Source organism: Monodelphis domestica, chromosome 4 (assembly GCF_027887165.1).
Source record: "Monodelphis domestica isolate mMonDom1 chromosome 4, mMonDom1.pri, whole genome shotgun sequence".
NCBI classification, from domain to species: domain Eukaryota; kingdom Metazoa; phylum Chordata; class Mammalia; order Didelphimorphia; family Didelphidae; genus Monodelphis; species Monodelphis domestica.
Genome location: NC_077230.1, coordinates 349,351,660 through 349,363,585, shown reverse-complemented (window position 1 = coordinate 349,363,585; position 11,926 = coordinate 349,351,660). Strand labels below are relative to the sequence as shown.

Below are 11,926 nucleotides of genomic sequence, written 5' to 3'. Positions count from 1 at the left end.
TTCTTCTGCCTTTTTTTGGTCAACGAAGACATTTCTTCCCGCAATATATTTTTCTTTTTACTTTTAGATTTCAAAAATCAAAAGTTCCTCACAGTGACTTAGAAATTGGGGCTCAGTTCCTAGAGACAGTTTGTGTGGCTCTATTGACTTGTAGGTGCTTCTGTATGTTTGTATGGAGAGGGGGCCGTTCTCAGAGTTGTCCTACCTGGTTCAGGTGGGACCACTTGGTAGCCAGGCAGGGCATCTCAGAGTGGGGGCCTCCCTACCAGTCCAGAGTCTCTAAAGCCTGCAAAACGACATTAAGTCTCTTGGAGCACCTGGCACTAGAAAAGTGCTTCTTGGGTGCTCAAACTCACTTAACCATTTTTGTTCAGACCTTTCAGGTAAATTACTGGGAAGCACGGAGGAATGGAGGAGTGGGTGGGGCTATGGCAAAGGAACAATAGACAAGACTGTAGACCCAAGCCGAAATGGAGGGTGGGGGTGTGGTCAAGGATTTGGGGCCAGGTTTCTCTCTCCACCTACAAGAGTGCGGGCTATATTAAAGAAGGCAGAGCAGGGGACTGCAGTTAGGCTTCCTCAGTACCTTGGATAACCTTGAAGAGAGTGGTGAGAAGGACATGTGGCTAAGGTAGGTATCCGGAAGGGTCTCTCCTTCCTCCTCTCCTTCTTGTATGCTCTCATTCCCGTCCACTCACTAATCTGAGCTCATGATTCTTAAACTTCTCTGTGTCTGACCTTCTCTAGCCCCTGCCACTCTGGGAATCTTCCCTTTCAGTTCTTCTCTTCCCACTTGGAAATTCTTAGAATTGTTCAGTCATGTCTGTTTCTTCTGAGACCCCATTTGGGGTTTTCTTGGCCAGGATTCTAGAGTCGTTTGCCATTTCCTTCTCTATTTTATTTCACAGATGAGGAAACTGAAGTTAAGAGTTAAGTGACTTGCCCACGGTCACACAACTATTCAGTGTCTGGGACCAGATTTGAACTCATGAAGATGAGTCTTCTTGGCTTCATACCCATGCTTCTACCCAATTCTACCCCTTAGCTACCCCCTGCTCTTTCTCCAAGTCGTAGCCTTCTTGTCTCTTCTGTCCCTCAGTCATCTCAGGCTCTAGTTTCCCCTTTCCAGTTTAAATCAGTGGTTTAAACAATTCAGATCCACAGACTTAAAAGCTTTCTTGATTCCTTGCTTAAAAAGATGAATTCATCTTCTTTCTTTTGCCTGTAGGGTATGATATGAATTGTTTTGCCTGGAACTCTAGGTCCTTCAGCAAAGGCTCATTAACATTTTTTCAGCCATATTTTATTGCTCTGTCCCTCTGGACTTCTTTAACCTGGGAGACTGTTATTTTAATCTCCCTTCCTTTATCTTTAGGCTCATACAGCTAGTCAGTGTGAGAGGGAGTATTGTCTAGATCTTCCTGCCTTCAAGTACAGCATTCTATCCATTGTAATACTTGGCTGCTTCTATTGGACTGTAAGCTGTCTGAAGGCAGAGATTAGGATTTTTTCAGCTTGGTATCCTCACCCAGAATGGCAGTAGTAGGATGGCACAATGGATAGAAAGCCTGGCCTAAAAGTCAGAAAAATAGTTTTACTGAGTTCAAATCTGCCTTCAGTTTCCTGAATTGTAAAATAAGCTGGTGACAGAAACAGGCACAGCACTCTAATATCTTGACCAAGAAAACCCCAAATTAGATCACAAAGAGTCTGACATGACTGACACTTGAAATAACTGAAAAAACAACAAATCCCCAGTTGGAAATACAGGACCCTTCATTCAGCATGCATGATTATGAAACTTTAATTTCTAGACTCTTCTCCCTAATTGGCTCCCCCTCCTTTTGTTGAAGTGAGGTTTCTTCTGGAGGTTAAGCTGTTTAGCACCTATATATTCCAGGCATTTTACAAACATCTTCTTCCAACACCTCCAGGAGGTGGTAGGTACTATTATTGTCCTCAATTTATAGTTGAGGAAATTGAGGCAGATAGTGTTATGGGTCACAAAGCTAATAAGCTACTGGGGCAGGAATTGAATTTGGATCTTTCTGGTTCTAGACCCAGAAAAATATCCATTGTTCCAAGTAACTGCCTCTTAGGCTATCCAAACTTAGGAAATAGAATATAGAGTGCAAGAGCTGGAAGTAGCCCTGGAGCAGCATAGAGCATGGAATTCCAGAGTTGATAAGAGATATTAAATCTAGTCCAAAGTTTCCCCCCTCCATTTTGCAGAGAAACTGATACCAGAGAGACTAGATGAGTTGTACACAGTTAAAGAGCTCTTTACCCATGGCATGGGGCTTCCTCCAATGGTGGGGTGGGTGAAACTCCTTAAAACAAATATGCACAGGAAGTGCATCTTTCCAGTCCCTTTTATCTTTAAATCTTATACTCAATGAGATTATGTGTGTAAAGCACTTTGAAACTAGAAGTGACTATACACACTAAATGTCAGTTACCATTGGGTCTCTGAAGATTCTCTGGTCTTTTTCTGGAGATCAGGATCTTATCTTTTTTGTCTCCTCCTTCTCATTGGAAGTTCTGTTCTAGATGGCCTTCTGTGTTTTATTTGTCTTGACCAACTCCTCATTTCATAGCTGGAGAAGCTGAGGCCCAGACATTTGGAGAGACTTGCCAAAGGTTACAGAGCCATTAGAGGCAGGGAATGAATATTTGGCTGTAGAAACTTAACTCTATTTGCTTTATCCCCCTAGCTCCCTACCACAAATTGTTAGAGGTGGGTTCAGTGATCAAGAAGGGACTCCAGTGGGTGCTTCATTGTGGAACTGAGCTAAAACTCAGGAAGAGAGGAAGGTTGTGGGTCATAAAATGAGGGAGCATCTATTGAGAGAAGGAACTCTTTTTCTGACTTCTCTAATTTATCTTTTTTTTCCACTGAAGGTTACCAGCCATGATCCTCTTAACCTTTACTGCACCAGATTTACTGTGATTCCATTTGGAAATTTTCTTGGTAAAGATACTAGACTGGTTTACCATTTCTTTCTCCAGCTCATTCAGCAGATAATAGGCAAATGGGGTTAAGTGACTTATCAGAGTCCACATAATTAGTAAATATCTGAGGCTGGATTTGTACTCAAGTTATTCCTGATTCCAGATTTCCCTTTTCCTTCCTCTCTGTCTTCATTTCCTCTTGATAAAGTATGGAGAAGAGAGAAAGCTTTGGTCAAAGGTCATTTTTAACAAAGGTCATTTATTTAAACAACTGATGTCTTTTGTAATACTATGTATTTGATTTGTGCCTTAAAAGGCATTATTATGAGGAGCCCATTGACTTCATGAGGCTACCAAAAGGGTCTCTACCTCTAGGGTTAAGACCTTAAACTTTGATTCTAGTCCACCCTCCCCACTCCAAATCTCCCTACACCAATTCCCCATTGCCTCATCATTGGAGATACCTCTATGCCTCTGGCAAAGTCCAGCCTTGCTCCAGACTCCAGGGTTTCCCCACAGGTGACAAAGGATCAGTCAACAAAAATAACAAAGGGAAGATAGCTTAATCATTACAGCCGTGAGATTGCTTTACATCTGATAGCTGCTCCACCCACCATCCCCATGCCTGGTTTTTATTTTTATACCAATTTTCTTGGCATGCAGATACACATAATCAGAGAATCAAGGAAAATTACTTATTGCTTTTAAGAAAATGGAATAATTAGCAGTTCTTAAAAGACAATTCAACAATTATATCATTGAGGTTGAGGGGTACTGGGAACATAATTATTCAAAATTTAGACTGGCTTACTAGGGAGTTTCTGAGTTACTGATTTCTGTAATTGAGTCACTGAGGCATACTGAAGCTTGATGTACTTGTACTTATTGTATGGGCCTCTGATTGATTTGTGTGCTGGGTTCATGAGAATAGGCTTCTGTGAGTGGGAAAGTTTTGGGCTTGGCCTGTAGCTGCAGTTTTACTGGGAATTATGTACCTAAATAAAAGTTAACTCATGATAGTCTTTTGGGATAGGGTTTAAGGGTCTGATCTTTTTGTGATGTTTTAGAGAATTTAGGGTACAGATATTTTGCTCTTGCATTATTTCTTTTGAGGCTAGGGGGAATAATATTTATGTCAATTCATAGGTAAGGGACTTTATGAAAGAGGTCATGTAAAAGGGGGACTAGGTGGGCAGTCACATCTCCCCAAGGACCACTCTGTCCTCTCCTCAGCTACCACATGTGATGGTACCCAGCACCTCTAGCCATGACCCTCATCTTCCTTTCCTCAGCTTCCTGATCCCATCCTCCCTCAGCCTCTGACTTCCCCTTCTCTTGGGCTCCAGGGAACCACAGACCATGGCTCAAGTGGTATGGGGATTGCTGTTCCTGGGCCTCATGGCCATGGCTCATGGGCTTCAGAAGGGTGATGATCTGCTCAATGTCTGCATGGATGGTAAACACCACAAGTACAAGCCTGGTCAAGAAGATAATCTTCATCAACAGGTAAATGGCAGGGAGAATACCTCCTGGGACTGGGAGATGGGGTGGGTAGCACTACTACAGTATGGAATCCTGAATAGGAGACAGGAAATTGGGATAGGAGATTAGGCTAAGAGGTGGGCCAGAATGGACAGGTAGCACTGCACATTCCCAATTTAGGGACAGGAATACTTCTTAATAGTTAATACTCTTCCTAAAGTTTTCTCACAATAGCTGTAATCACCAAAGGTGGGCAATTAGCCCATTTTGCAGGTGAGGAAAATGAGGCTTAAAAGCTAGGTGATTTTGCTCAAAATCAGAGAGCTGGTCATGCTGGGACTAATCTGCATCTACATCTCAGGCTTTTGGAAGTTTCATAGAATCCTAGATTGTCAGAACTAGAAGTGAGAGTCAATGCACTGCATTAGTGAAGATCCACAAGCTTGGCAATGGGAATCCTATGAAAAGATTAGACATAAGAGCAAATAAATAAGTAAGCTAAAAAGGCTGGGAGGAAGATGAGGGCAAAGATTTCACTAGAAAGTGCTAACTTGAAGAGAAAGTGTTTTTTAATTTTACCTGAAAGTGGTTTAAATTTTTTAAAATTAAAAAAGTCCATGTTATCAAATAAAACAAAAGTCCAGGTTATCTGCACAATCCCAGGACTGGAAACACGGAAGTAAGAATGGTGATAATAATCTTGTGCATAGTGAGTGGTGGGTGAAAGATGAAATGATAGAGGAAACAAAGGTTCCACTCCTTGTTATTAGTTTTTTATATTATATTAGTTATATATATATATATATATATATATATATATATATATAAGTATATTAGTTTTATCAAGCAATGCAGGGCAAATGTCCACATTGGAACAGGTGACTTCCTCCCCTGAAATATGGACTCTGAACACTGGGGGATTTGGGGGGAAATAAATTTTTTTATACATTATCAAATAAGGAAACCATTATCCCGAATACATTAGAGAATTTGACTTCTAATTGGAGGAGAGATCAGGGACTTTCCAAGTTGGGAAGGGGAGAAAGAGGTGTACCCCTCTAGTTGCCTACTCAATGAAGGGAACAATGAAACAGTAACTGATTGACCAGTCCAGGGCCAGTTTTCAAGAGATGTGTGGGGGCTTGAGCTGTATAATTAGGAGAAAACTCCTTGCACCTCTCTGGATCTGGCTGGGTTTCTGGCCAGCATGACCCAGGTATGGTTAGAGCAGGTAGAGGTGTCCACTTTCCCAGGCAGGCAGAGTTAGGGTCAAACAATGCAACAAGACCTTCCCATAATTCTCCCCTCTCCCCCATTGTCTATCAAGTTTTCTTTCTTTTTTTTTAAAAATATATTTTATTTGATCATTTCCAAGCATTATTCGTTAAAGACATAGATCATTTTCTTTTCCTCCCCCCCACCCCCCATAGCCGATGCGTAAGTCCACTGGGCATTAGATGTTTTCTTGATTTGAACCCATTGCTTTGTTGATAGTATTTGCATTAGAGTGTTCATTTAGAGTCTATCCTCTGTCATGTCCCCTCAACCTCTGTATTCAGGCAGTTGCTTTTTCTCGGTGTTTCCACTCCCATAGTTTATCCTTTGCTTATGAATGGTGTTTTTTTCTCCTGGATCCCTGCAAGTTGTTCAGGGACATTACACCGCCACTAATGGAGAAGTCCATTACGTTCGATTATACCACAGTGTATTAGTCTCTGTGTACAATGTTCTCCTGGTTCTGCTCCTCTCGCTCTGCGTCTATCAAGTTTTCTATTCCCTCAACTCTCCACCCTCCAGTGTAGCCCATGGAAGAAAAGAGCCTGCTGCACAGCAAGTACCAGCATTGCAGCCCATGAGGATGCCTCCCACTTGTATAAGTTCAACTTTAGTCACTGTGGGATGCTGACTCCAGCCTGCAAACGCCACTTTGTCCAGGATCTGTGTCTCTACGAGTGTTCCCCAAACCTGGGACCCTGGATCCAGCCTGTAAGTGATTGAGGGGGAAACAAGTCTTTTGTCCTTATGTTGCCTCCAGCATTGAGGGGCCTCTGCTTTTGAGGACACCTGCCAGTGCTGAGAGTTTGAAAACTAATGCTGCTTCTTCCCCATCAAGGTAAATTCAAGCTGGAGGAAGGAACGAGTCTTGAACATTCCTCTCTGCAAGGAGGATTGTAACATGTGGTGGGAGGACTGTAAAACCTCCTATACCTGCAAAGAGAACTGGCACAAAGGCTGGAATTGGAGTTCAGGTGAGGCTCAGTTCTCTGCCCACCCTGCCTTGTTAGGGGAGCCCGGCTTTTGGGGGTCCTGGTCCAATTCCTGGGGTTGGAATATAACAATGGCAGGAGAGAGAGACTAGACATTGAAAGCTGAGGATTTGGAGTCTAATGCCAAGTTGGAGCTCAGGACTAGGATCCAGAGTTGATCATGGAGAAGGGAGGGGGAAAGCTTGGGAGTTGGGGTTGAAGGCTGGTGGGTGGGAAGGTGAATCTAGAGTTACTGGGGGAGGGGTCTGACTGATTTTCTTCACTTCCATTCCACAGGGATTAATGAGTGCCCAGTTAAGGCTGCTTGCCATCCTTTCTCCTTTTACTTCCCAACACCAACCTCTCTCTGTGAGAACATTTGGAGTCGCTCTTATAATGCAAGTCACTCTTATGGCCGAGGCAGTGGCAAATGTATCCAGATGTGGTTTGACCCAGCCCAGGGAAACCCCAATGAAGCTGTGGCTAAATTCTATGCCAATAGTGCTGCCCCAGGCATCTTCAGTTGGGGGTGCAGTTTTCCCTTCTTGACTCTGCTGCTGCCGCTGCTTCTCTGGGCTTGATCCTCCTCAGGCACAAAATCCAACTAATCTCCACACAAACCATAGGCTACATTGACTGTCTGAGACCTCTGGGACCCCAGCTTCCTGCCTGACTCAGCCTGCTTCTCCAGAGACCCTGACTTCCTGATCTGGATTCTCCCTGCTCAAACCATCCACAGCAGCCTGATGTGCCTGTTTGGAAACCCTCAGCCCTATATGCTTTGGATTTCACAAGACTCCATCCCACTCCTGAGGTGGGCAGAGAAGGGAGAACCTTCCTCCCTCCCTTTTTTAAATTATTTTTTAAATCTTCACCTTCCATCTTAGAATCAATACTGTGCATTGGTTTGAAGTCAGAAGAGTGGTAATTCCCCCCACTCTTAAGTAACTCCAACTCTAACCTTCCACCTCTCCCCTCTGAATAACAGAATACTCCAATCTCCAGTCTTTCCTTTAGGGGAAATTAGATTTGATTTCTACTCATTCTAAAATCTTTTCAAATTATTATTTTGTTGGTGTCTGTTCTGTGTCAGACTCTGGTTTTTCTACTTTTCTTTGTCCTTAGGAATCACAATGAATGTCTTGATCTGCCTCTTACTTAGTTGTCCACAAATTAGATGTTTTGAAACATTTAAGGGAGGAACTGAATAATGAGCTCCTAAAATTCTATCATTCATTCCATAAATTGAGATTCTTACCCCCAAATCAGTCTTGATAATTTTAATCACAATAAACAATATCCCTAGTATCTGGTCCATATGCTAATAAAAAATTTCTGAGTCAAAATTATTTAAGGTGGAGAGAACAATGGGTTTGGGGACAGAAGACCTGGGTTCAAATTCAACCTTATTTATGAACCTGGGTCTCCCTCAAGTTTAAAAGGATTGGAATAGATAGCTTCTAATTTCCATCCCCACCCTAAACACACAATCCTTTGGGAAATATGGGAGCAGTGAGGTGGATATTAGATACAATCTCTAGAAGCCCCTAATCCACATCCATTTTTACTTTTGCTTTGTCTGAGATAATTATTGCCCCTGCTTTTTGAATACTAGGCAGAACAAAACAAAGATTTTGCTCTAGCTCTTTATATTGTGTTTCCTTCCCTTTAATGTGTTTAAAATACTGCTTACCTTCTATGCAGTAACAGCTTGAAGACAGAAGGGCAAGAGCCAGGCAAATAGGGTTAAATGATTTGCCCAGGTCACACAGCTAGGAGGTGTTGTGAGTTCAGGATAGAAGATGGCAATTGTAATATTTAACCAATTTTCCTTTTGTGAACTAGTTATCCCATTTGCCCCATTTCCCCCCTTCTTTGGTTTGAAAGGACTGGCCCTTTTCCTTGCTTCCTCTCAGTCCCCCATCCTCAATTTGTTTAAGCAAGAACTGAGAGTAAGAACACTTTTACATGCAACAATTATCTGTCTAATACTATTCTTGTTTGGAAATGTTTTTGGAATCCCAACATAAAGCTATTCTTCCTATTTATGTGCTTATTTGTTATGTTATATTCCTAAATAATGTGCTTATAACAAAACAAAAGTTGGTTTCTCCCTGAGGGATGGTCTCAGGCTAGCAATAGACCTTGAGTTATAGCGCAGTAGGTAGTGCATCAGTCTCATAAGCCAAAGGTCCCAAGTTCCATCCTCAAAAGGGGGATGTGAAACAATGGGAAAGGCAAAAAGAGGCGGCCATCCCCACTCAGAACTAACTCAAGGACTGTTGTTAGCTTGAACCTGTGAAGTAGGACCTTTCCTGGGGAGAAACTGCCTACGACTAGTTCAAATCCTGAGGTTTCTACCTCCAAACCAAATAAACTGGGGATCACCAAATTCCTCCAAACTATAAGTTGGGAGGACTTCTGGTTTCCATGTTGACAAACCATTACAATAGATAAGTTTTTTACCTTAAAAACTCTTAAAAACCAGGCCATAGGTTATGGTCTTTTTAAAAAATTAAACCCCATAAAATTTTCTCTCCAAATTTCTCTCCAAACACAAAATATAGGGTTACTAAGGTGTGTAAACCTTAAATTTTCTTAGACTTATAAATGTTGGAAATTTCACCATTGGGAAATTTCATACTTGGAAAATTTCATACTGATAGTGGGAACTCTATTGGAATGTAGAACCCCATTGGCAAGGGAGGTTCCTCCTCCTCCCTTCTTAAGATTACTTTAGGACAAAAGAAACCTTTTGCTGAACAATGGAAAGGGCTGCAGCATAGATCAAAATTTAATTATTCCAATCTCCACCCTACTCAGGGTAACAGGATTTAGGAAGGGCTGCAGCATAGATCAAAATTTAATTATTCCAATCTCCACCCTACTCAGGGTAACAGGATTTAGGAAGGGCTGCAGCAAAGGATCAAGATTTAATTATTTGAGAATATGACCTTCAACAGACATGTGCAAAGCCACAGACCTCTGGGCGGTCCTGGGTTAAGCTAGAGCCACCATTGGCACAGGGAAGACATGGACAGTGATTGGTAGATGTGAGAACTGAGGGGAGTGAACTTGGATGGTTTCCTTAAAGATAGCAGGGTCTGAGGACTCGGGGTGGTTGGAGAGTTTTTGTTCTGAGAGGTTGTGCTCTGAGAAGCTTGCTCGGAAGGAAGCTGGAGGTGGAGGCCCCTGAGACTGTTTCTCCATTTTGGTCACGTGAGTGATAGGGACTGATCTCTTTTCTTTGCCTCAGCTATCTAAGGGCTTGGGCCTTTTGGCCCAGCCTAAACAGAAGGGATATTTAAGCCCTATTCCCTTCTCTCCCCTTTCTCTCTCCCTCTCTCTCTCTATCTCTAATACCTTTCTTCCTCCTGTTTGTAATTAAACTCCATAAAAGATTGACTGCTGACTTGAGTTTTCATTTAGGAATTACATAGCTGAATTCCTTGGCGACCTTAAATTAATATATATCAGTCTTTTAAAGTGATTTCCTTATCACAGGTGTTAACTGGAAAAAACACAGAACTATGAAATGGTTAAAATCACTCTTAAAATCAAAGGCAAAAGGGGTTCAAGCGCTAATAGGCCTCAACAACAGAGCTGCTCACCACCCGCGACTGCACAGAGTCCGAGGATTGAACTCTGGCCACTCTGGTCACTGACCCCTGGGAGTGCCACCGCTCGAAATGGACTCTGAGGAACAAAAGAATTTGGGGAACCTCTATACCATTTGGGGAGTCCAGGGACAAGGAAAGATGATTGACATCACTATGGTAGTAGTCTCTCGGTAACCGAGGATGACGATTGTCTTTGTGTGGTTTTGTGCACAAAGACACTTGTGCATGAAGGAGATTTAAGTGGAAAAGTTGATGCACAGAGACAATCACTCTCTCTTGGCGTTGGAAGCCTGGGTCCAGTGGCATGAAAAGTCGTTATACCTGGAGACTTCCTCAGCTGCATTGGATGGCTGTGTTGTCTTTTGTGCTCCAACACACCCATAGCACTCCACAGTGCCTTGCTGCGTAGCCCTCTCAGCCGTTGAACCTTCTTGTTGGTTTCTTCTGCCTGTTCGGCCGAAGCAGTCTTCACATGCTGGGTGAGCAAAGCCTTAGTTCACCAGGGGTCGACGACCCGATGGCTACCCTCACAAGGTTTAGCCGGCCTGTCCAAGCCGTTGCCCGGGGTGTGGCCGCTGCCACATGCTAGCAGCTACTGGGAGCCACAAGTGAGAGCTGGGTGTCAGGTGGGGGTCAGAGGCTGGAGAGCTGCCCTAGAAGGGCACGACAAGCCCTCCATACCAGAGATACTACCCCTCTCTGAGCACCCCTTACACTAAAGACACCAGAAAGGTTTCCATAATTTTTATCTGCATCAATTTCTAGCTTTCCCAAACTGGCCTAATCCCCTATGCCTTCCCCATACTCTCTGCCCCAACACAATTTCAGGAACCTGTGAATGTATCAATCAACAAACTATGAGGCACAGCAGGTAGTGTTGGACTAAAACTAAAACTAAAAGCTAAAAAATGATTGAGGACCTCTCAACTCTAGGCCTGGCTCTTAATCTACCGAGCCACCTAGTTGGCCTCTCATCATCTTCCTTTGGGACTCTGGAGTATGGAGGTAGACAGGTTAAGATGACTTGCCATGACTCTATCAGAAATGCTCACAGCTGGATTTAAGCTCTGGTCTTCCTGAACATCACTATAGTTACAAAGAAATGGGAATATTCAAGCTACACTGACAGGATACAATCAAACTTGGGAAAGGAATCATAGCTAGAGGCTAGGGTGTTTTGTTTTTTTTTTAACCCTTACCTTCAGTCTTACAATATACAATACTGTGTATTGGCTCCAAGGCAGAAGGGCTAGGCAATGGGGGTTAAATGACTTGCCCAGGGTCACACAGCTGGGAAGCGTCTGAGGTCACATTTGAACCTAGGACCTCCCATCTCTAGGCCAGACTCTCAATCCACTGAGCTACTCAGTTGCCCTGCTTAGAGAAGTGGCTACTTACAAGGGATACTAAGGGATGGTTCCTGCCCCGGTGTGGATCTTCCTGGGAAAAGGTCTGATACACTAGGGGAGACTACCTAAAACAAAGAGGGTCCTTAGCATATGCTTATCTCACCCAACTAGTATTGTCATTTACCTGGGGGTCTCCCACACAGTCAGAAACTGCTAGCTTGGGATTCCCTTCAGGGTAGAGGTGGAACCTCCATTTTTTGACTTGGAAAAAACAGAA

General features: G+C 43.1%; 1 protein-coding gene across 2 annotated transcripts; it reads left to right on the top strand.

Annotated features, from left to right (window-relative positions):
* The first annotated feature begins 534 nt into the window (after positions 1-534).
* On the top strand, positions 535-10,149 carry LOC100015645 (folate receptor alpha-like). 2 transcript variants are annotated; one of them, XM_001369628.4, is made up of 5 exons: positions 535-631; positions 4,299-4,458; positions 6,232-6,420; positions 6,548-6,683; positions 6,978-10,149. In XM_001369628.4, exons 1-5 carry the CDS (start codon positions 621-623, stop codon positions 7,259-7,261), a joined length of 780 nt encoding a protein of 259 aa, XP_001369665.3. In that variant the 5' UTR covers positions 535-620; the 3' UTR covers positions 7,262-10,149. The 2 variants fall into 2 exon arrangements, with proteins under 2 accessions (XP_001369665.3, XP_016277511.2); XM_016422025.2 differs by having other exon boundaries at positions 547-631; positions 4,245-4,458.
* Positions 10,150-11,926: the final 1,777 nt, after the last annotated feature.

Bases quoted from the DNA above. Each gene is read 5' to 3' on its own strand.
- LOC100015645 (XM_001369628.4), top strand. The intron at 4,459-6,231 runs GTAAATGGCAGG...TCCACCCTCCAG, and splicing joins AAGATAATCTTCATCAACAG to TGTAGCCCATGGAAGAAAAG. The intron at 6,421-6,547 runs GTAAGTGATTGA...TTCCCCATCAAG, and splicing joins TGGGACCCTGGATCCAGCCT to GTAAATTCAAGCTGGAGGAA.